The sequence below is a fragment of the Amphibalanus amphitrite genome, unplaced genomic scaffold (assembly GCF_019059575.1).
Source record: "Amphibalanus amphitrite isolate SeventyFive unplaced genomic scaffold, NRLGWU_Aamphi_draft 002058F_arrow, whole genome shotgun sequence".
In the NCBI taxonomy this organism is placed as follows: Eukaryota; Metazoa; Arthropoda; class Thecostraca; order Balanomorpha; family Balanidae; genus Amphibalanus; species Amphibalanus amphitrite.
In genome coordinates this window covers 38,823-64,308 of record NW_024883551.1, presented here as the reverse complement: position 1 = coordinate 64,308, position 25,486 = coordinate 38,823, and the positions used below count along the sequence as shown (strand labels likewise).

Sequence of the window (25,486 nt, the reverse complement as noted above, 5' to 3'; positions counted from 1 at the left end):
TGTTAACTCGGGCGTGATTCGGTGCACACTGCTCAGTGCACTTTCAGCAAATGCGACAATGTGGCGGTGTGATGTGTTGAGCTGTCCGGTCTAGTGGCAGGCTGGACGTAAAGAATAAGGTGCGTGGTGAGCTGAGCTATCTGCTTCGCGTGCGCGTCTGCGTACAGAGTCCGCTGTTGACGTCTGCAAGTTTGGTGTCTGGTGAGCAAGGTGCTGGCCTGGACTGGTGCTGAGTATCACTCGCTGGGCTGGTCCCCGGGCTGCATTTCATGCCTGTTAGGATGTCGTTCGGGGTCCGATGATTTAGCGGATGGATGTCACTCTGCTTCCGTCGCGGAATTTGATGTCGGGCCTATCGTAATGTAACCACTCAGTGTCCGCTGGGCGGGCGCCGTGTTGTCGTCGGATGTTCGCCGGTTCGGTGCTGCCGGTGCCGTTTAATGTTTGCAGGGACTCGGCTGTCGCTTCGCCGAGGTGCCGTTCAATGTCGACTGGTTTGGCGCCAGGCTGTTCCCGGCCCGGCTCAGTCCAAGACCCTATGTCACTGCCGGAGGTGCCGTTTGATGTCTGCCGGTTCGGTCTCGTTGGGGTGTCTTTCGGTGTCCGCAGGGATGCCGTTTGGTGTCCGCTGAGTTGTCGACTGTTGCTTGGTTCCGCCGGGCCCGGGCTGCCGTCCAGTGCCCGTTATTTGGCGTCGGGGTGTTGCGGCCCGCCGCCCGAGTTGTCGCGATCAGCCCGCCTGAGGTGCCGTTCGGTTTCCACTATCCCTAGTTTGGCGCCGGGGATGTCGTATAGTGTGCGCTATTTGGCGCCGGGGTGTCGCGGTCCGGCCGCAGCAGTGAGTCGGTCCGTCGGTCGATGGCTGGCCCGTCGCTGCCGACGACAGCCGCCCGCTATCGTCGAAGGGGGTCATATCGCAGCCCGGGTCCCGACGGAGACAGGGCCGCGCGCTCTGTGTGGACGTCGGTCCCGCGGGGCTCTGGATGTATTACGGTATATGGCTGTCGATGGGAGTGTGTCATTCAGACAGAATGTGACAGAGAATGAATGTGTCTCTAGAGGAAAATGCATGGGACGGATACGAATGATGACAGGGGGCAGGACCGGAGCAAATGGCTATAGAGGATCAATAGAGCTACGAGCAACGGGCATATTCGTGACGGAATGACTGTATGGTAAACATAGGTATGTACATGAGCCCGGATGGTCCCGCAGCTCCCCCAGCTGTGGCCGCCCCGTCCTCCGCTACTGATGGGGGGATTCCCGCGGCGGAACTGGCCATTTGCGGCTCGGAACGGACCTCCCTCGGTGGGCGTGGTCGGTCACTGAGCACCCCCCCCCCCCCCGCCGCGTGCGACGGCCGACACTGGCCGACGCGGCATCGATCCGCTCCTCGGGGGCCGCTGAACGTCAACTCGCGTACCGAAGCCGCTTCTGTTTGTCGTTATAATGGCGCTGACTTGCGATAGGACTGCATGTTGTCAGGCCGTGTCACCGCCCTCCAGTCTGCGTGACGTATCTTGTATACTGGAGTTGAGCCGTTCTAGCGGCGGTTTCGCAACAGGCAAAAGTTTTTACCCGCATACGGACGACTACTTGAACTGGCAGTAACATAAACACAACTATCTGTGAAAACAGAACTGACGCTTGTTTTGCAATAGTTAGTTATATGCACACACATCTTAATATCTCAGCTCCGTAGTTACCAAATATATTCCGTTTTATTACCGAAAATCGTAACCGAATTACTGTTTCCGATCATCCTGGAACATGTATCCACATGCATGACCTAATCCTATGACCTCGCCCTGTGACTTTGTCCTGTGGCCTCGCCCTGTGACCTCGCCCTGCTGTCTGATCTCGCCCTGTGTCTGACCTCCATTGGCCCTGTGTCTGACCTCCATTGGCCCTGTGTCTGACCTCCATTGGCCCTGTGTCTGACCTCGCTCTTTGACCTCTCCCTGTGATTTTGTCCTGCACGTGACCTCGCCCTGTGTCTGACCTCTCCCTGGCATATCGCCCTTTGTCTGACATCACCCTGTGACCTCGCCCTGTGACCTTGTCCTGTACCTGACCTCGCCCTGTGACCTCGTTCTGTGTCCTCGTCATGTGTCTGATCTCTCCCGTGTCTGACCTCTCCCCGTACCTGACCTAACCGCCGTGTCAGACCCCGCCTGTGTCTGACCTCACATTGACCCCGCGTCTGCCGGCAGGCGGCGCCGGGGCGCCATGCTGCCGCGGCTGCTGGCCCGCCTGCTGAGGACCGCGCTCGTCTTCCTGCTGGTGCTGGCCTTCCTGCTGCTGCAGCTGCACTCGCCGGCGCCGTCGGCGGCCCCGGCCGGCGCCGAGCCCTCCGAGGGCAGCTCGCCGTCGGAGCCGTCATCGTCGCCGGTCAGCACGGCGCCGCCGCCGCCCACCACGCCGCTGTCGCCGTGGCTGGCCGGCACTGTGGAGCGGCTCAACGACGAGCAGGTGGTGCGGGCGCCCGGCGGCGGCGAGCCGGCGCCCCTGCAGCCCTCCGACGTGGTGATCGTGATCCAGGTGCACACGCGCCTCGACTACCTCCGCCAGCTGATCGGCAGCCTGCGAGCGGCGCGCGGCATCGAGACCGTCCTGCTCGTCTTCAGCCATGACGTGTTCGACGAGGCGGTGAACGCCGAGGTGCGCCGCGTGGACTTTTGCCGGTTCACACAGGTGTTCTACCCGTTCTCGCTGCAGCTGCATCCGCACACGTTCCCGGGCCAATCGGCGCAGGACTGTGCCAGGGACATGACGAGAGACAGGTGAGTGACAGGAAACATATGTATGCCACAAGCAGCTGGGAGGGATGCAGGTAAGGGACGCATGTAATAATCATCCGGGGAGTGTGTGGAAAGTTGCATTTATCCTGTCAGGTCCCCTCACATGCTGATGCGTGGCAGATACGGCTATATGAACGTGAGCGTCAAACGGCGGCAGCAGGTGACTTCTTTGTTGGTGGCGAAGTTTGCGTGCTTGGTCGGGGAATGACCCGCGTTGCTAGGTAGTTGTTGTCACGCGTGCGCCTGTTTCCACTCGCCAGTGTCGCCGCGCCAGTGGGGCCTTTGTGCCGTGCTGCCGCTGATAACGAGCACGTCGATGGCTGACTCACTGTCAACAGCTGCAGTGAATGGTCATGTATTTCATGTATCGGAATATATGGTCGGAATAAAATACTGCGTGCGGTTCGCCATGGACCGCTGGCACGGAACTGAATGCAAACTATTGCGTTTGGTTGCGGTATGCATAGGTTATACTGCCCAAGGGGTCGGGTAGTACTATTCTAAAATTGATTTGTTTAAAACACGTTGTTTCAAACATTTAGCATACTATGCATACTCGATACTCACACTACCCAAGCGGTATGAATACTGCTCGGGATGTTCGGTAGTTTGCACACTGCCCAAGTTAGCATATTGCCTGTAACATGTGAACGGATTCTTTGGAGATCAACTGTCTGTAAATGTGCAGGTGTGAACTGCAGGGGCAGCGGTGCCTCCCATTTCCAGGGATGGGGCCAGCGTATATCTTTTTGCCCCCTCCCCCAAAAAAGCATCAATATATGTTTACTTCCGTTTCCTCATGTTTCCGCCTATAGTCTGTTTTTCGTATCTTCTACCTTCACTCAAAGATGTTTTGCCCCTCCAGCACGTTTTTAGGGTATAGTTTTCAAATCTTGACCGCATGGCCCACCACTCATTGCAGGAGTTTGTTGCTCGTGTTGGAGTTCGCCTTCGCTGCGCAGATGAAATCGGAAAAGAAACCTTTGAGCTAGAGTATCGCTTGTATTATCGTTACCACGGTTTATTGGTACTGACTACCGACCTATACACAAGGACGTTTTGCTGTTCATAGGTACTTGCATTGTGCGAAGCGCTCTTGCTAAGAACATTTAAAGAATAGTTTAAAGCTTGCACTTCCTTTTCATTGGGTAAAAGAAACTAAATGTGTTATATGTTCTGCCATACTTTTTTCAAATGCTTAATTTATGTTTTGCTTTATTTACGTTGCGATAAATTTTACAGGGACGAATAACAAAATTGTCTTAGCCCACGCCCGCTTGGGGGTCCCCAGGCAGATTTGCTTAATCTTATAGTTTTCCTATCTGCCTCACGCGATCATCCAGAAAGTAAGAAAGATGCGAAGACGCGGGCAAGAATCGATAGCTCTCAACATTTACTTTCAGCAGTATACATATATATATATATATATATATATATATATATATATATATATATATATATATATATATATATATATATATATATATATATATATATATATATATATATATATATATATATATATATATATATATATATATATATATATATAAGGCCACTGAAGGTCATAAATTTAAAAAACTCCCGAGCTCAACATGTTTGGACAAATCTGACCAAACCTTGTCAACCGATTGAACTACAGCGCCGTCGAAACATCTTTAGTTCTAGCAGCTATTAGGTATTGTCGAAAGCTGCTGGTGATCTTTATCATCTGACATGACTTTTTGACCGCTGGCAATCACCAACGCCTTATGGGCGTATATTATGATACACAAATGCAGGTAATAACAACAATAACACCCACGTATGCATTTTTTGTATTATATTGCGCTGAAAGCATGACGGAGTTGAACTGTGCCACCACCGTCGGTGTTTCTCCGCGCCTTCAACACTTTTCTTTCTGGTATCCAAGGAAGTAAGTTCGTTATTCTGGCGATATTCGTTGGTTGTGCTCCTTCTTCACCGCCTTATTTCAGTCACCTAACCCACATTTCTTTTGCTTTGAAACGTTGAAAGAAAACGTTACGATCATTTTGTCTTGTCTGAGACCAAGGCCATTGCCCTTCTTTCTGTTGTTTAAAAACATAATGAAATTAGAAAGGGATAATTATGCCAGAATGAAAATATGATGACACTTTTTTATGCAAATGCATTTCACTTGACAAAGAACATTGCGTTTTGATTAACGAGATAGGCCAAGGGGACAGACCTTGGGGACAGACGTTCGATCTTGCGTTCGAGACTTCGAGACTTTGCAAAATTGGCTTTGCAGCGGTGTTGATTTACGCTGGAGCACGTGATTAGAGAGTTTACCGTCTTTGAGTGAAGGTAGAAGATAGAAGAGAGGAAAAACAGACTATAGCTTCCTTACTGTTTGCCATAATTACATCGCGATTTCCTTAGAAACTCATACTTGTTCGACCTTCCCGGCAGTTCTGATCTGCATGTTTCCTCCGTTTCCCTCTGTGCGCTCCGGCAGCTGCTGCTGTTGTACCTATGGCCCGTGTCGGTCCCGTGCCGCCGCTCTCTGTGCCGCCAGTACCTACGCCGCTCTGTGCCCCGCGCTAGTGTCCTATTACCGAGGGTGGGTCGGGTTCTGCCTCCCCCCCCCCCCCAGTGGAGGGGCGGCGGCTCCCCTCCACTCGGTATTTCGGTAATGGACCCTCGACGGTCGAACGGTTTCATTGTTCGGCAGTGACAAAGGTGGATGGAAGTCGCTGGCAGGTAGTTAGCTGACGTTATGATTTGCCTGCAGGATAAATATTTTTCGGAAGTGTGCATAATAATATCATTTTTCAGTGATATTTGATAAGTGTTGTGACCACTTGCCCATTGTCCAATGGTCCCGCATAGTCCATGTTCGGATTTTAGCATTCAATGTTCATGCTCAATCGTTGTTTGCGTCAATGCTCATGCTCACTCATCAGCACTCCTTCACTGTCGATGGGCCATGAGGGGAGGGGGAGCTGTTACTGCTGCAGAGTATATGGAACAATGCTATACTGCACCTCCCGTCTGATATCCACTCCTTTGACCGGCCTGCGCCGTATACCCACAGGGCTGTGAAGGCGGGCTGTGTGAACGCCCTCTATCCGGACAAGTACGGCCACTACCGAGAGGCACGGTTCACACAGACCAAACACCACTGGTGGTGGAAGGCCAACAGGTCAGTGAGGCAGCCCTTATAACCCCGACCAAGGCCCTATAGACCCCGACCTTTGCTGGTCCCAACAGGGAATGAACCCGGGCCGGGGGCGCACCGTTTCCGTGTTCAACTTTTTGTTGGCTGGAACAAATGGCGATTTTCCTGACTTTTTTGTGAGCAGGAAGCCTTGCTGTATCATTCGACGCCGGGTATGCGCGTCGCTGATCATGTGTATACGGATTCCTTGGCGATCGCCTGTCTGCAAATGTGCGGGTGTGAATTGCTGGGGCGGCGTGGGTAGATGTACATAGGTAATAGGTATAACAATGCCCCCCCCCACACACACACACACCTTCAGAGGTGGGCCGTGGGGCAAATGTATCTTTTTGCCCCCCCCCCCCTCCCAGGAAAAAAAAAACTTTGGTAAACCGTGGTGGTATACCTATACTGCTTTGCGCGCAACATTTGCCGCACTTTTAACCCTCGCATGTGTGCGGCGTTTGCCAGCTTCTAATGTGTGTGTGTGTGTGGGGGGGGGGGGGGGGTCGGTTGGACCTCCCCTTGCCGTTTGACCCCTGATCGAGCTAAAGCTTCGCGGAAAAAACGAGCGTGTTGCCCGTGACGAGAGGAAGCCGATGATACCCAATTTTAAGGTCCTAGGTCATTGGTTGACCTCCCAGGTCAGGTCAATGACCCAAAGTCGGAAAAATCGGGACCTGTTAGAAAGTCGTGAAGTGCGGTTGCTAAGGGGTTTCTCGGGGTGCTGATCACGAATATCGTGTTTGTTTTGATCACAGATGATGTCTTTAATATTGGTGCCAATCGGAATTTCTTTTCTTGGAATTCCAATTTTTGTCCAATTCCAATTTGGAATTTGGACGGAATTCTTAACATTTTTTGGAAATTAATCGGAACACAAGTCCTTTAAAATTTAAAATTTTAAAACGGAGGCCTTTAAAACGCTTTTAAACACTTTTAAAATTTACGCAAAAAATGCAAAAATCGTTAAAAATTGGAATAGCCCCCGCTTTGGACAAAATTGGAAATTTACTTGGCAATTTCTTGGAATTGGATCGGAATTGGAATTGAAATTTCATGAAATTGGCACCACTAGTCTTTAAGCATTTAGACTAGGTCGGGTCAGGTCAGGTCAGGTCAACCAGTAGGCGTCGTGACGGGTATTCGAAGTACGTGTCAACCGCCTCTGACAGCTTCGTAACATGTTACGAAGTCACCAAAACTACTTCGTACTCGTAAATGTTCAAATGGTTGCTAACTTCGAATTCAGCTCCAAAAACTAGCCTAGAAACATGTAAAACTCGAAAAAGTGAACCGAGGTCACCAAAGGTCAATGACCTGACCTGACCTACAGGTGACCTTGACACCCACCCTAATGCATGGGAGCAACATCAAATCACATGTTTGAACGTTTGAAACCACGAAAAGCTTGCAAACGCGCGGCTAATGCGAGCCGACATACGCGGAATCGCGATTCCGGCCAAACATGGTCTCGGAAAAGAGGTCACATGTCAAAGGTCATTTGGGTCAGGGTCATGAAATTTTCAGGGTAGGTGTAAAATTGATCAATGCGAGGGTACTGAAAGTTTCGTTGCGATCGGCCGCTTTTTACGCGAGTTATTCGCGAAAAACCATGGGGGGTCCATCCGACCCCCCCCCCCCCCTACACATGCGAGGGTGAAGATACCAAATTATTGCTTCAAAATGACGTCGATAGGAAAAGCGAAGGCTTAAAAAAAAGTAGGTGTCTATTTAATATCTCAAAAACCGGTTAATATTTTTCAGTGAAATTCTGTAGATATTCATTTTTGCTTAGGTACTCTGAACCAAGCGACAGCACATTTATGCCAATTCATTCACTTTTTTGAAGGTGAAAGAGTCCCTTTAAAGGACCGGCTCTTATTCTCTGGGCTGAGCGTTGTTGCGCTCCAAAACCCCCTTTTTTTTGTCCTCCCGGCAAGCCAAGTGGCTATAGCCGGGGGAGGGGGAAAGTTACTAGCTGGCAATTGGCCAGGTCTTCCGTTTACGTTACGTTAATGCCGGCTATTTAATTCCGGCCCAAGAACTAAGACAAAGGCAAAAGACTACGTTAAACCGGCTCATGTGGCGTCCGGTGGGTTGCAATGTAAAGGGAAGGCCGAAAGGTGCCTGATGGGCGAGACAATGAATTTGGTTACTTACATAGAACTTGCTGCTGAGACTTGCTGCTGATTTGTGTGCTGTTGTTTGGTGTGTGTTGTTGTGGGGTGAACTTTACCAGGAAAAGTCCTAACTAGAAAAAACCCGGTGCCTAACCAAGAGGGCAAAAACCTGTGCTTTCAGCCAAAGTACACAGTAAAAAAACCCTTTCTTTAATTACGTTACGTTATATCACTAAGAGTGGCATTGTATGTGGATTTGCACGCAAGAGGTGTGCTCGGACTGACCAAATAAAAACCGGTCAGTCCAGCGACTCCTCTGCGGGTTATGGCAGCCGGTGTTAACCGGGTGCCGCCAGCCATGTCCCGCCCGTCTTAGGGGTTCAACTCTGGCGGCTTACACATATATATACACTTGGAAAAGGCGACGAGAACGAAAGCGAATGGAATCAAAACGAAGCGGATGGAGACGACGATGGAAGATCATAAGAGCATCTAAATACGTGTGCTGGGTTGCGACCATATGCTATTGATGAGATTCGAATCACTGAGGAAGGTAAAGAGGAGTTCAATTAGATCTGGATGATCATCACCCAGGAGCGTTGGGAGGTCCAGGCTGAGGTTGTGTGTGTTTGTGTAGTGAATGATGGGTTGACGGTATTGATCGTAGTGTGGGCAGTTGAGAAGGAGGTGGGCAATGTTGAGTCGTGTTAGTGGTGTGCAATGTGGGCATGTGGGTGGGGGTTCGTGCTGGTAAATGTATCGGTGAGTGGTACTGGTGTGTCCAATTCTCAGCCTGGCCAATACCGTTTCTCTAAGACGATTACTTTGATTGGAAGAAGCAAATGATTTGATTTTTGGGTGAATCGGGTGTAGATGTTTTTGGGTATTATCGGACGGTGCAGAGTGGGGGCTCACGAATGTCGTATTGATCAGACGGGTAACTTCAAGTCATCATAACATGGAGGTTATTATTTTTATTTAACTTGGAGTCATTAAAATATATGAAGAAAGCCCAAACTTTGTTTTCAGAAAGTCTGCTGAAGTTACGGTGTGGCGTTGGAGCGTAGTGATTTTTTAAAAGAAAAAAAGTTACTTGGATATTATCTGTCAGCAGCAGCAAATTACGGACGGGCGTCCGAATTGATCCCAAGAGTGTTGATAGGTATTGATATTGGTTCCCGAGTTATGTGTCAGCTTCTTGCAAATTGTCGATATTCTACCTGAAAATCGGTGAAATTTGACCTTTACCTAATGACTGCTGGTAACCTGAGTCCCATGACCGACCTGACCAAAAAAGTGACCAAAATATTTTCGTCATTATTTTGTATGCTCTTTCGAACGCCGCCCTCCGCGTGTCGCTTCGTGGTCCAGGAGCCGAGTTAGAAGGGGGGGGGCTAAGCAACCCCCCTTCCCGGAAGGGCGTGGAATTCCAGGACCCCCAGAGGGGCGCGGGTAATATCGGATGGGTGTCCGATAATAACAAACATGTAGGACGCTCAAAGTGCGGCAAAAGGGGTGCAACAAGCACATTGAACACTGATAGTTGGCTCATAATCGATAACAAAAATGCTCAGGTAAGTGGAAAAGGTGCAACTTGGCAGTTACAACTTCTTTATCTCTGCCATAACACTGATAACAGGTAATTAATAAGTTGTATGGATGGAAGGACAAATGGCGATTATCGTAAAAAATTATGACAGCCTAGCGGCAAACTACCTGCGAGGGAAGTAGCGACAAAGGAAGTAAGCGCTACCATTTTTCCCAAATAAAATGTTTGAGTTTACGTACAGCTGGGGGAGAGTTTATAAGATAACTGCACTTGTCCGATATTACCCAAAGCTCCTCTATCCCAAATTACCTTCTGCCGCGCCGCCTCTGCTGAACTGTGACATGATGAGCCCATAGGCCGTATTAAGAGCCGCAGGGTGCACGTTTAAATGCTGCGATAGCAAACGTTTTAGTCCATGCTTCAGTGTAAAATGCCACCACAAACTTGTTGGCAATCTGACAAAATCAAATGCCAGGAAATGCGAAAAAACTTAACCTAATTATAACATAAGTTTTTATGTTTACTAAGTTTTTGCCACCTGACCTATTGGCAAGGGGGCCGAATACTTTTCCTATAGGCTGCCCTATATTGAATGTCAAACGCCGGGTCAAAAGGAGACCATCCCCCCGCGGCCGCCGCGCCTGGGGCTGATGCCAAGCACGCAGGATGTGGGAGCCGTATGTGGGAGCCGGCGCCGCCCCAATCCGGTGCAATCCAGTTCCAGGCAGGTTTGGCAGACAGCTGGTCATGGAAGGGAGCTAAGGGGGGGGGGGGGGGGCACGGGATGCCGGGAGAGGAGCGAGCGGCAGCAGCGGACAGAGGACAGACGTCACTGCAGGACGGAGGGAGGGGTGGGATCCATTGGGCAGTGAAGGCCCGAGAAGGGATTCGACTGGAATACCTGTATGCACCAATGAACCATGCCATTGCCCTGGACTTCACAGTTCACATGCTGCTGTATTCGCCCATACCTTTAGATGCAATGGTTTACCTGATATTACCTATATTTGGAGATGCATTTTGATTTTTGTATTTACTATTTATGTAACCATGATTATCCTGTGCCTAGACTTCTTTACGAGGCTTTTGTTTCGTCTGTAATCGTTTCACCGAGCTCAGGCCTCAGTGACTTTGCACCATGCCACGCTGTATTCGGCCAAAGTCCAGGCGCCTCATCCGCAGGATGTTTGCGATAGGCAGACTTATGTCGGTTTTTATGCCGATCCTGCGACCCTGAGACACTGCTGGGCTGGCCCGGACAGGGGGCTGGGGCGGCGGCTCGACCCGCTATCACCCCGGCTGCGGTCGGGCGGGTCACTACCGGATGGCCTGTCCGTCACAGCCTGGTCCTCCTAATAGTGATAGCATGCCTGTCCGTCATATGTCAATTCAGCCCTGCCCCTGGGGGGGGGGAGGGCAGTAGCAACGGATATGCAGTAGCTTATTTTTTATACGTTTGACTCCTACTTCGAATTGTTCAATGCTGATTTTTTCAATTGTTCGCATAAATTGGCTGAGACCAGATCGCGTCAGCACATGTGTGCCTCACTATGGTAAATATGAAAGCTAATACCTAAAATTTGTTATTTTAGTAATGAAGAGCAAGATTTCACACCCACCTCTACTTCGGCGCATGTCGGAGAGATTTGGCGTTTCGCGGGTCAGTTTGGCCGGTCAGTCCGTCCGAATTTTAGCAGAGCCGCCGGGGGTCGGTCCGGCCGCCTTTTCAGGACGGAGCGGCATCCCATTGATTTCCATTATGGGCCCGGGGGCGGTGCTGGCGGCGGAACAGCCACTGAAAGCTACCGTGACGTCACACGACCTTGACAAGTGGCATCCGCCCGCGATTGTAGGGGGGGGGGGGGGTATAGGAAGCTGGTGACACGTGGTCATTGTTCGCTGCACCACTTACTACCATGGGGAATAATGGTATGCTTGCATAGCAGGGTAGAATATCAAATGGAATATCCCCGCACCAAATACGCTACATGTAGATGCCATTTTGATATCATATATAGCACCAGTTGAGACACTCTGCAAAAGGACTTTGCAGCTGAAATGATGGAGATTCGACTTCGAGACTCATCCGGTGATTTCCAGTTCACGGTGATATGTCATCCGGTGATTTCCTCCAGTGTCCCGGTGATATGTCATCCGGTGCTAAAATTTGGTTTTAACGGATGGCTGTAATAGATTAAGATGTTCAATGCAAATTTTGTTTGCATTCAACTTTTTCTTGCTTGATTTGTTATAGCAACGCATACTTAAATGATGATTAAAAACAGACAGCCCGATCTAGCTGATGAATCGTTCCTACTCAAAACTAGTGACTATCCCGGGGCTGACACCTACAGCTGTTAAAGTCCGGCACCTGCGGCATGGGCCTGGGCCCGACACCTGCGTTTGGACGTGAAACTCAGCCTTTTGGGCTCGGCACCTGCAGCCGTTCGGGCCCTAGATGTGCAGCCTGTCTCCTGAGGCCCTTAGAGCCTTGTGGCCTGCATTCGTTCGGGCGACCGCCGCCGTCTCCCGCCCCCCAGAAACGATCCTGTGTTCCGGCCCGTCACTGCGCTCCGGAGACGGTCCTGTGTTCCTCCTCCTTACCCCGCGCTCCGGACTCCGAAGACGGGCGCTGTGTCCCTCCCTCCCCGCGCTCCGGAGACGGTCCTGTGTTCCTCCCCGTTCTGCGCTCCGGAGACGGTCCTGTGTTTGGCCGTGCCCTTGAACGGCATCGATCGCCGCCAACTGGAGGACCGGCTCCCACACTGCGTGACGTCTGTTCCGCGGGAACTCTGTACGCGGCCACACATCGGTACCGGTCCGCTGGACAGGGCAGGGTTAGACTAGTGCTGGCGAAGCCAAAACAATAAATGATAAGCTATGGTTAGTTATAAAAAAAAAACTAGCTGAAAGCCAAATTCAGTCGGAAGGTCGATACCCATTGGTAGAAAAGGTTACAAATAATTAAGAAAACTTGAAAGTTCAAATAGAAGAATTATTACGGAGCGAGCGAAGCGAGCGTAGTCTTTCCTTAGATTAACGGAAATTTCTGAGTATGAGCGGCCGGCCGGCCGGCCGTGGTCACGCTTTTGCGAGGCTTATATCGTGGTCACGCTTTTGCGAGGCTTATATCTCAGCAACCACTTGACCGATTTACACGCGGTAATTTTTGTAGGGTAGCTTCATTCCTTCTACCAAGTATTGGACTATTCCCGATGCATGTGGGTGACCCCTTATGCACGTGCCACGTGCAAAACGAAGAGGTGTCAGTTTTGTAATTGTTGCAATATCTCGGTAACTACTTGGCCAATTGCGCTGAAAGTTGGCATGTAGGTAGGCACCCACTAGGCACTGCATATACATGTGCCAGAGTTGGGGTGCTGCTGCACGTGCGCACGTGCAGGGGTCGTTTCCAGATCTCGGGAACGGCTGGACCGATTGCGCTCAAATTTGGTACACGGTTAGGGACCGGTTAGTAGGGTGCCGTGCACAAGTCCGTTGGGACCCATCTTGCACGTGCGCACGTGCAGGGTGCCACTTCCAGATCTCGAGAACGGCTGGGCCGATTTTGCCCAAATTTGGCACATCGCTAGAGACCAGTTAGTAGGGTGCCGTGCACAAGTCAGTTGGAGGTACCCCCTCGCAATTTCGCACGTGCAAGGCCCACCCTCTCGCTCGCTCCGTTAGTCGCCCCAAAAGGCGTTATACTGGTGTATAATTGCACCTATATTATGCAAATAACCTTAAAGGGAGATTATGACCTTTTTCCACAAAATCTGAGTTAGGACCATTTTCTGACAAAACACAACAAGTTATAATGTAAATTAAAACCATTTTGCTCAATTCGGTACCTTGCCGCAAATATCTCAACTTGAAGTCACGTTAGCGGGGAGCGCTGAAAATGACCGTTGAATAAGTACTTACATCACTTTTTGGTACTTGCATGTAATTTTGTAAAATGAGCGTATTCATTACATTTGATCTTCATCACATCTAGTTAGTTAATGGTCGTCTATAGTGCCTTCAAAAGATATTCATGGTTTGGGGGTGGTTTATGTCTAAATTTACGCAACTATTTTTCCTGTTCATCATCTGTCGCCATATGCTGCTATTTTAGTAGCAACGACTCAATTTTGAATCGGTCCCGCCGACTGCACAATAAAAGAAGATAGATACAACACTTTTGCGGCATCACTGAAAAACTTATGCAGTACTGTTATCAAAATTCTCATAACACCGTTCGACAAACCTGAAGTCTTTTTGAAATAAATATGCTTGTATTTTTCGCTTCAGGCTCTGAGGCCAAAATAATGAATTTCGTAGTCGCAATCGCAAGATTTGGCTGCGTTTCTGGCGCATGCCGTTCATTTGTGGCGCAAAATAATACTTGGAAACAAAGAAGAGTAGGCAATATGTACCCCCGAATTAGAATCTAATTAATTCTAAACCGAATTAACTCTAATTCAAATTAGAATCCTTACAACCAAGCAACGACAAGGCGATAACATAAACAAAAACCCAAGCGTCGCTGTTTGAAACAAAAGCGCCATATACTGCGACTTTTTTATAGAGAAGGACAACGCATTTCGGTGGGTGTTACAAGTACTGCAAGTACTGCTTCTTTTTTGCAAAAATAAAAACCTTTTTCACATACGAAAATGTGCTAGGAAATTTTCATATTTTATAGAAACTACAGTAGAAATAGTATAGATGTCGAGTAATTTTTATTTAAGAAACAAGAAAGCTCATTATCTCCCTTTAAGCCCCAAGATTTTCAGCTCTGCTTACCTTTTTCACAAATCATTTGAAACGCATTCTTTTGCTTTTAATTGGTCAATGATTGACCCAGAAAGTAATAGCATAAACGGTTCAATGCAATGTTTATTTAATCTAATGCAGACGGTATTTATGTACATATTTGATTTTACTTCAATTAACAGTTGTTTGCGCCGCATAAGCGGATCAATGCGACTTTTATCTGTTGCTAATGAAAACGGCATTGTTTGTTGTTAAAGGGACCCTCCCACCTTAACATTAGTTTTGAGTTGAGATAGCCAAGTTTGCGGCCAGGCTCAGAAACCACCATTTATCCTGGTCGCAACCCCCGCAGCTTTATGGTGTTCAAGAAATTTCTTCCCTTTACTTGCAGGGTGGGACCAGCGTGGTCCCTATCTCTTAACCATTACGGGAATCTGATGACGTCATCAGGCTTTCGAACGTCCGTTAAATGTTTGACTAAAACGTTTTGTAGGACGCGATGGAATATGCTGCTTTGCGCGCAACAAATGCCGCACTTTCAAATAAAGTCGCTAGGAACAGCGGAGATCCCAAAAAGTAAACAAAAGTAAAAGTCTAATATCTTGAAAACCGGTGAATATTTTTCGATGAAATTTGGTAGATATTCGTTTTTGCTCTTTCTAAACCGAGCGACATCACTTTCATGCCAATTCATTAACTTCTTTGAAGGTGGGAGGGTCCCTTTAATCTTGCTTCAAATTCGTAATTTGCGCCTTAATCCGAATCTTCTTAGTGCAAGCCAATTTAAAGTTCCCATTCCACTCCAAAATAAGTCACTCGTTTTTGGTCTTGAATGGTAATGAACTGATTGAATTGAAATGCCCGTTAACCCTATTCCTGGCGGGGGGGGGGGCCTCAAGAGCCCCCCTGAGGTTTTTTGGTTATTTCTCCCAAACGCTTTGAGCACTGGCCTCTGAGCTAGGAAGCTCAAATTTTCTGACTTTTACTAAAAGGCTTTTACGCAACATTTCTGAAAATTTTGAGTTGATCTGACCTCAGGTCAGGTCACCAGAGGCGGTTTGGTGACCCTACCTCAGAAAAGTTTGCAATCACGCCAGAGCTAGAGTTTTTGACCGATCAATTTCTTCTCTTCAGGCTTTAGTTAGGGTACCAGTATGTGCAATTTGTATATCTCAGAATTTTCATATCTGTGACCTGAGGTCAGGCCAGACTCGTGACCTTTACATTGCAAGCCTATGGGAAAATATTGAAACGCCTCCTGCTTCGTGTAAACGAGTCAAAACCACCCAATTCTTTCAGTATTATGGAAGATTATCTCATCGGTGATGATCCTGGTGCCGCTAATTGACAGGGGCACCGGCAAAGGTCATCTGAGGTCATGTGACGTCATAAATCGTTTTTCTGTAAATAAATCACGACATGATGGTGCTAAAGACTTGTAAGTGGTACCAAACTGCTCGCCTGGTCAAGGCGCGTCGTTTGGTATGCAGCATGACCATACCCCACAACCTCATTGATGAATGACCTGACCTTGACCTCAGGTCAAATTTCAAATTGACCTGTGAAGGTCATCACATACTTATTTCGCATCGCCTCGGCGAGAGCAACAAAAAATGTATTGGTTTTATGTCTCTATGTTTCTTAGTTTAAAAATTATATAGGTAACTAATTCCAAAACATTTTATCGTTGATGACCTCTGGTGACCTCAATATTGACCTGACCTGAAAATGTTTTATGTAAAAGTTGTAGATCTTTAAACGACCTATCAAACGCCGTTCGCTGTTTGTCGCTGCGATGTGTAGTTTTTGAGATCTGAAGGGGCCGAATCGGCCCCCCCCCCGCCAGTTTCTTGTCCCGGCGGAGCCCGCCAGGAATAGGGTTAAATTGACTAATGCCGATTACCATGGCATACAGACTAATCAATTGGCTTCAGAGTTGGTTTGCCCTTGCAAGTTGCAACTAGTTCCTTCAGGACCCTTCTTGGGACCGTGTTACTGGTACGCCGCGATGCGCAATACGGGAGGCGTACCACCGCGTGCCAGGGAGAGAGTGCGCTTCCCACTTCTGAACCGTGGTGTTTGTTGGAGTGGTCGTGGCGTCTGCTGTCTAAACATGTCCAGACATCAAAACTAAGGTGACTGTAGTCGATGCATGACGCGCCGTTCTCCTGTGCACTGCGTCTTATTGCACAGGTCAAAGGCCCTGCAGCCGCGGTACCTATGTCTGTGCGCAGAGTGCTGTCGCCCGTTACACGAGCCGGGTCCTGCCGCACTCACCCAGGTCACCCCATGGCGGCCGGTGCAGTATTGATTTCACCAGTGCCCCACCCCCTTCCCCAGTGGTCCCTCTAAGGACAGTGGGAGGGGGAGGGGTGCAGGCCGGCTCATTTCATTAACTGAACAGCCGCTGTGGAAACAATTGGACCTCAGGGACCGCAGGCGACGGCGAACGGATATTGAGCTGGCGCCAACTGGTCCCGGCCGCGTTTTGCGGTGCATTCTGCGAGCGCGTTATGTGCAATGTGTATGCAGCATGGTACCTAAATGTGTCCGGCCGCGGGAGTAGGTACGGTGACTGGTGGACGGTGGTGTCAGGGACACGTTTATAGCTGTATGTTCTACACAATTCTTCCACTTGCGTGCTAATTAAGTCAAATGAGTGCTGTTTAACTACATAAACCTATATAGACTACTACATTGACATATATATCGCGGTGAGTTAACTCAATCGTGACATTTTCCGGAAAAAAAAACAATGAATCAGTTTGTCCGACTTCAGTGTATTTTATATCGTTACTGGCGCATTCTGTTTTGTTAGAGTTTGCATCAGCTCCTCGATCGTTACTAACGGCCGAGGGGTCGTTAGTAACGACCCCTCGGCCCTCCCTTCCCCATGGCTGGCTGGTGTGGCCAGGCCGGGTGCGTGCCATGGGGCAGTGTGTAGTGGCCGTCCCGACTCTTTGACCGATAGCCGTCCGTCGCTGATTCGAGGATTCCGTCTTCTACATAGCAACAGGGACGTTCGTCCGCCATGGGCCCTCACTAACGCGTTTTTTTTTTTTTTTTTAGCTGGGTCTCGGTCAGCTCTTGGAGGTCCGATCCTGTCCGCACAGCCACCGACCTGGCACGCCCTCCGGCTATGGCGGTCACGTGACCCATTACCGGCACGTGACCGGCCGCGGCCGCACGCGGCTCACTGCACCGCGACTCGGCCCGGATGTGGGGGAGGGGCGCAGCGGAGGCGAGGGGTGGGGAGGGTTGATGGACCATAGACACGACACATATTTGTATTTGTATTTGTATATTTAGGCGTTATTCGGCATCGGAAAATGAGGGATAATTATCCGGGATCAACGGTAACTATTTGGTTTTGCAGGGGTCATTGATGCAGTTAGTCACATTTTTAGATTGATTTTGCTTCACGAATGGCTCTTTTACTCGTTGTCGTGTCCGTTGTGCACGGACACGGTGTCAGCATAAGACACCGAATGATCCCGGTAATCCCGGAAAATTATCCCTGATTATCCTGATGCCGACCGCACGCTAGGTCTGACTGGGTAGAGTTGTTTGAAGGGTGATCCTGCCAATGATCGACACCCACCCTGAAATAATTGTCTGAAATGACACATTCCTCTGACACCGGTAATTCTGGCCAGGTGGCATATGAGCTTGATTTCGTGACTCGAATTCTCTTCATGTCACATCCTCACTCGATCCTGCGTCGAACTTTCATTCCGAGTACGACCGTCGCATTTCATTGATTTCCGTTCATCCCCACACTACGTTTCGAAATTCACCTCAGTATGGTGCAAACTGACCCTACCGTTGATGATCTCTATGTCTGTATCCCCATGATGCAACAATTTACGTGGTCCAAACCTCCATCGCACAAAGCTGTCTTCGCTTCGGCACTTCGCGCCATGAGAGATATATCCTGTCAACTCTTCACCAGGGATACCTATTGTGACCGGTAGACATTCATACGAGCACTACTATGCGGAACCTAAGAGCGGTGTATCGTGGGCTGTTTCACTCACCTTAGTGTTCCTGAATGCGGCAAATCTAGCGCTCTACGCCCGTTTGTGCGGAGTGCCTGACCTAGCGTTTCACGCCTGTTGCAGGGTGTTTGACCAGCTCGAGTTCACCAAGAACCACTCGGGCCTGTTCCTGTTTCTGGAGGAGGACCACTACGTGGCGCCCGACTTTCTGCACGTGCTGCAGCTGATGTCGGAGGCGCGGCCGCAGCACTGTCTGCACTGCAACATCCTGTCGCTGGGCACCTACCTCAAGGTGTACAACTACCGCGCCGACACGGCCAGGGTGAGTGCATGGGGGAGTTATAGGAATTATATAGGAGTTATAGGGCGAGTTTAGACGCATTCGCCGCGACAGATACGCCCCGGCAGACTGATTCAGGGACTCGAGTAACGGATATTGTATGCGGGTCTCCCAGTGAATTACGAGGCTGGCCTCAGCAGTCAGCATGCTCCCTTTGTCATCGCATATCATGATTTGCAGTGCATAACGTGAAAGTGACATGGAGCGTTTAGATGTTGGCTACCGCTGTGAGACGCAATCCTCAAGTTGATGACATGGGCTGTTTGCCTGTTTGCCTTTGAATGGATATTGCATTGTCAATTCCATTCAATTCCAATATGTTCAACACCGGATCCTATTAAAGACCAAAAAGAAACGTTATTTTCACGGATATCTCCGTGATTAAACGTCACAAAGGTGTGGCCCGTGACAGAGTGCCTCGGTTTGCCGGAACGGTTCGGCCCTTTCAGCCTCGCAATCGAATCATGGTGACCTTTCGCGGCGCCCGGCAGTAAGTTCTGGTTTCACGGGAACGGGAGCTGCCGTGCCCCATTTATAGAACCCCGAAGCTCTGAGCTACCGGTCGAGTCGATCAGTGTCGGGCGGCTGACATCTGGTGCACGTCCTGCCGGCGGTTTGAACGTGCTGCAGCCGCGATAAGCTCGTTACTGGACGGCGCAGCGGGTTGACAGGGTCCAGGGCGATCGCCGGGCCGACGCCTGGGGTACAGGAGCGTCCCACACCGGTCACTGAGGGGCAGTGGTCCTGGCCGGCGGGTTGACAGGGTCCAGGCCGGTCACCGGGCCGACGCCTGGGGTACAGGAGCGTCCCACACCGGGCACTGAGGGGCAGTCCATTGATCGCTCATGCAGCGACGGTGTGACCGTGCCGTGCCGCTACGGTACAGGTGTACCGGCCTCAGCCGTGGCACGGGGCCGGCGGTATACCTATCGGTGATACCCCGGCATGGGTCCCGACAGCGCCGATACCGGCGGCTCCTACACGTGGTCACCTCCCGCTGGGGCCTGATGGAGGGGCTCTCGGCGGTCCTCGGCTCAGCCGCATAGCATGTCTCATCACTGGGGGTCGGTGTACCCGAGGGCATATTGCTGCTCTCCCCATCACGGCCGCGGGATGAGAGCGCATCGAGCGCATCGACCGAGTGTCGGACATCATTTCCCTCTGGGATGGAGTTGGTCAGGGGGGGGGGGGGGGGGGGAGTTCGAGGTGTGGAGTTGCCTGCGAGAGGGAAAAAGGTATGGAGTTAGGGTCGGGCGTGAGGTCTAGGTATGGAGTCAAACGATTGCTGGTTAGAAGGCCGATGTATGGAGTTAGGATCACTGGATGAGGAGACAGAATAGAGTTAGGGGCGCCGGATGACCGGCCCGACCGCCCGCTTCCGACTGGAACGTGACTTAAGCGACGCCTCGCTCCCGAAATTATTTACCGAAAGACGGCGAGGGCCCAAGTTTCCAGATTCGTGGAGCACGGTACTTCAGGCCGAGTTGTCTGTCATTAGCTGATTTCGTTCGGCCGACTCGGCCCCATCTCGGCGCCGGCGCCGCTCTTTGATGGCCGTGCTCCGGACGTAGCGGCCGACGGAGCTGACTTGTGCCAGCGGCCGGCGGCGGCGGCTGCTTACGGTGAGATGGCCCGGCGGGTGGCGGCAGCTCTTACGACTCGAGCGGGGGATCAGGGTGAAGACGTTTTCATTTTAATTTCCCAGAATTAGGCGAAAGCGGATGAACTAACCGAAATGGCTGCCAGCTAAGGTTATTTAGAGATCCATCACTGTTTTCTTGTTAGTGGAGCTGTAAGCGATAATAAAAACTCATACGGAGCAAGCTGCTTCGTTCATATAACGGAAGCTGTCATGTCTGGCGCCTGATGGCATGCCTCACCTAACCTGACCTGACGGGGCGGAATCGACGTATAATGATACGGCTCCAAGCCTCTGATGACCTGACCTGACCTGACGCAGACAGGTGCAATTGACCCTGTGGTACGGCTCTCATTGTTACCTCTGACGTTTCCTGACTTGGCTTCGGCAGGTGACACTGACACAGTGTTATGACCTGACCTGACCTGACACCGACAGGTGCAGTTGACCAGGTGTGGTACGGCTCTCATTGTTACCTCTGATGTCTCCTGACCTGACGTCGGCAGGTGACACTGACACAGTGAAGGAGTCGCCTGCTACTCCTGCTGACCTGAACTGACCTGACCTGGCGCCGGCATGTGGAACTGACACAGTGGTACGCTCACCTGTTATGACCTGACCTGACCTGACCTGGTGTCGGCAGGTGGAGCTCACCCAATGGTACGGCTCCAAGCACAACATGGGCATGGCGTTTAACCGTACCACGTGGCGCATGCTGCGCTCGTGTACGTCGCTGTTCTGCTCGTTCGACGACTACAACTGGGACTGGAGCGTGCAGTACATCTCGCAGACGGGCTGCACCGGCCAGAAGCTGCACGCCATGCTCATCAAGGCGCCACGGGTCTTCCACATCGGCGAGTGGTACGTAACCCGTGTGACCCTGATAGTAGGTGACCTGTCTTACCTTGGTACACGACCTGTCTGACCCTGGTGGTACGTGACATGTCTGACCCTGGTAGGTGACCTGTATGACCTGTCAGCAGGTGACCTGACTGACCCTGGTATGCACATTGTGCGTGAACTGTGGGACCCCGATTCCCGGTGGTAGGTGACCTGTGTGATGTTTGAGCAAAATGGAGCTTGACCAGTGACCTGCACAATGCACATACGGTATAATTGATGTCCGTGTGACCTAACTGACCCTTACATGTGACCTGTCCGACTTTTCAAGTACATGACCTGTCTGTCTGACCCCGGTCGTACGAGCAGACACCGGCACCGACACCGACCCTTTACAGGAACAACTGCACACTGCACACTGCACAGTAATAGGCGCGCAGCACAATAAGGAAATAAAGTTTGGGATGGGCCTACCCCGATGCGCGATATTTATGTGTGCGGGTGGAGAACCGCAAGCTTTGCGATACATTCTACGGGTTTTCGATCCATCACGAGGCAGCACATTGCATAAGGAGGACCGGACGGATCTAGGAAACAGACGTATCCGTTTCGCTGGCTCATATTTCGTGGCTGATCCATCAACACACTAGCCAATAGCCATGACGTGTTTCGACCCAGCACTGCACAGCGGCGGGGTGCGAACATTCACCAAACATGGTTCACTCCCCTCGTGAGTCACGTTTGCTTGTTGAGCTCTACTCTCACCGTCTCCACTGGAACGACACCTGTGCGCCCGGTCAAACAGTGAACCGTGGACGGCATCGAACCGTGCTCCCAAAACAGCGCCTCGACTCGCTCGAACGGCGCTGCATGCATCGGTCGACGATGCGCAGAAATCAAACAGGACGGCAAACATTAACCCAGCAAATAATCAACGTGAAATCGAGAGAGAGAGAGAGAGAGAGAGAGAGAGAGAGAGAGAGAGAGAGAGAGAGAGAGAGAGAGAGAGAGAGAGAGAGAGAGAGAGAGAGGAGAGAGAGAGAGCGAGAGAGAGAGAGTGAGAGAGAGAGAGTGTGAGTGTGAGTGAGAGTGAGAATGAGAGTGCGAGTGAGTGAGTGAGTGAGTGAGTGATTGAGTGAGTGAGACCATTGCGTTACTTAAGTCGTCGTCTTCATCTTTCTTTTTATCATTCAAAATGTGTTGTGCTTAATGCGTAGGCATGTCCACAACCGGTAACTCTATACCCTATTAGCCCCCCCCCCCGGTGCTCTTTTGGCACATCACGCAAAGTTAGCTTCAGAACAGCGATATGCTATGCCAAGCACTGCTACAAGCAATGAAACATGCACGAAGTTGCACTAACACGCAATTCTCATACACGATTCAAACTTCCTATATGTGCAGTGCAGTCTGCAGTCTGCACCTAGCCATGATAGACGGCTATTTGCCGTGAGTAACTGATAGCCTAGAGGGGGGGGGGGGAGGGGTCCCAAAGTGCCGGCGGCAGTATCAACCGTCATGCGATATCCATATGGCCGGCGGCGGGTAATGGAGTGTGGGCCGAGGGTAGCTAGGTACCCTGCTGCTGCCGGCCGCTCGTACCATTATGGTCCCAGGACGAGGACACGCACTGGGGCGGTCACGGGTGGCTGACATGGCAACAGACTCACACGGCGACCTTCACACATGCCCTGTTCTCACGGTAGGCAGAAGCACGAAGGGCAAGTTCTGGTGCGCGTTCCAGGACATTCCTACCTGCGCCATATGTTTTCGTTGCAAGCAACCGCAAAAGGCGCGAAAACAGATTTTCTGCGTTTTGCGCTGTATAAGTGTATAGGTGCGGGGCACATGACCCATTGGCCATTGTGCTCGATATTTGTCGCGGCATTTCCCTTGTGCTCCACCCGTACACACTGCACTGTCTGTCTCCCCACTCTTGTCTAACGGGCCGACACCGTCCTCCCTCAGCGGCGTGCACCACCGGGGCAAGAACTGCGACAAGTTCTCGCTGCTGAAGCGCGTGTCGGCCACACTGCTGTCGGCCAGTCGCTACCTCTTCCCGCCGCGCATCACCGCCTACCTCGCCATCACGCGCCGGCTGAAGCTGATCAAGGGCAACGGCGGCTGGGGCGACCCGCGCGACCACTACATGTGCACCACGCTACGGCTGCCCAACAGCACCTGGACGTGGCCGGAGCCGCGGCCGGAGCCGATCAAAGCGGCGGCGCCGGCGGCGGCGCGGAGGGCCTGGAGACGCCGCGGCGTGCCCGGCTCCTGATACGGCCCCAACCGACGGCCGATGGCCTGCCGCGGCGGCTGGAGGGGCTGCGCCGTGCGCGCTGGGGGCGCCGAGCGCTGAGACAGCACCGACCGCTGAGACGGGCCCGCGGTGGGGCTGAAGGGGCTGCGCCGTGCGCGGTGGGGGCGCTAAGCGCTGAGACGGGCCTCCAAGGGGGCTGGAGGACTGCTCCGTGCACGCTGGAAGCCCCGACCGCTGGGACGGGCCGCGGTGGATTGAGAGGCTGCTCCGTGGACGGACCACGTCTGGAGGGTCTGCTCTGTGGACGCTGGGGGTGCTGAACGCTCAGACGGGCCGCGGCGAACTGCGGAGTGAACAGGTCAAGTCGTGAGTGGCGGATGGTGGGCGAGTGGGAGTGACGGTGCGCGAACGCCGCTGTGTGAACGTTAGCGCAGACGTGTCGAAGTTTGTGATGTAAGCCATGCTTGCTGTACAGTTGGGCATTGTTGTGCGTATTTTGTGCGTGTTGCGCTGAGCGCTCTAATATCTGATTACCAAATACTGCACTGTACTGCAAATAATCCGTGGAATGGAGCTGATGAGTGTAGCGCATGTGTAACTAGCCATGGAAGGCCGCGTGTGGCTTTGCTCGATGCTCTCATTCCATGTCCCGAACCAGTCTAGCTCAGAGCCAAAGAGCGTCCCCTGGTCGAGAAGATGGGTTCCGTCACTCACCGTGCTATGGAACAGGTCTTCATGAGAGAGAGTCCGTGGAATGGGGAAGGGCAGGTCCTGGGTCACCATTTTTGTTATCAGCTCTGTAGATCCTCGGCGTATCCGTGCAACGTGAAGCTCCTCTGCCGCCTGCTGTCTCCGTGCACCACGCAGTGCAGGCTTCTCGAGGACAGGATCTGTGCGCGAGATCCTTAGGCCTCTTATGGACAGGGCGTTGTGGATGGGATATTTAGGTGGGTGAGTATCACTTTCACAACTGCTGGGCAGTGTACTTCTGTTCGTTTTTAGCATGTCTTTAGTATGCCACTTTTGGTCCTTTACTTGGGAGCACCCGCCACATTGATGTGTAGGAAAAGGAAGAACGACCTCACGACGGACGGAACTGTTTTCTTAGTGAGGCTGTGCCTAGCCTAACATTTGAGCGACACGATGGCTGTTTTCACCATGTCATGCATTCATTTACGTAGATATGCAGTTCCTAAATATGCTCTCATACCAAGGCAATGATGATGTAATGTAATAACTACTGATGCCGTGATACTGGGTCGCGCCTGCCGCCTTTGGTTAGGGCTCATTGTTTATTACTCGCACCTATATGCCGGGTTCACGCCGTATCAGCAGGTTGGGTCATGACACAGGTTTTTGCGAGCCTGCCGGCCAACGCCGCGATATGGCGAGTAGTCGCTAATGTGACTCCAACTCCCGTTAGTGATTCGAGCGGAGGGCGGGCAGTGTGTGCGCTGGGGGAGCCATCTATGCACGGGAAGGGCGCTCGTCCCACTGGGGTTCTGTGAGCTGTGTTGCACGGTGTCGTCTGGTCCCGTCTCGTCGGTCAGGGTGTACCCAGTGCCAGCACGGAGAGACGGTGTCCCGTCGGGGGACAGTCATCCCGCCGGATCCGACACACGGTACATGGTGGTCCGGTGCTGCGAACAGTTCTGAAATGTGATATCTGAGCCATGTCTGAAGACGATAAATGAGAGATTGAATACATAACTGTATGGTGAAAAGTGGGTTCGTTTTGTGGAAGCGGCTGCAGCGCAACGGTGGTGCTATACCTGCCACCTAGTGAGCGGCATCTAAACCTATGGTACCAGCTGGTCGCCGACCAGGGTAAACACTGAACGAGACCAGCCCAGTGTTCTGCGACTAGCCCAGCGTTCCGCGTCCGGCACTCTGTAGCATTTGTCCAGATGCCAGCCACCGCGAGTCCTGTCAACTAGCATCGGGTGCAATGCCACTTACTGACTACCATGCAAGCTAAGCAAATACGCAGGTATCCC

General features: G+C 51.4%; 1 protein-coding gene across 2 annotated transcripts; it reads left to right on the top strand.

The window, feature by feature from the left end:
* On the top strand, positions 1 to 25,213 carry LOC122376223 (alpha-1,6-mannosyl-glycoprotein 2-beta-N-acetylglucosaminyltransferase-like). 2 transcript variants are annotated; one of them, XM_043356008.1, is made up of 6 exons: positions 1 to 119; positions 2,214 to 2,783; positions 5,860 to 5,967; positions 18,534 to 18,732; positions 21,033 to 21,250; positions 23,198 to 25,213. In XM_043356008.1, the coding sequence occupies exons 2-6, from the start codon at positions 2,230 to 2,232 to the stop codon at positions 23,505 to 23,507; spliced, it is 1,389 nt and encodes a 462-aa protein (XP_043211943.1). In that variant the 5' UTR covers positions 1 to 119; positions 2,214 to 2,229; the 3' UTR covers positions 23,508 to 25,213. The 2 variants fall into 2 exon arrangements, with proteins under 2 accessions (XP_043211943.1, XP_043211945.1); XM_043356010.1 differs by having other exon boundaries at positions 4 to 201.
* Positions 25,214 to 25,486: the final 273 nt, after the last annotated feature.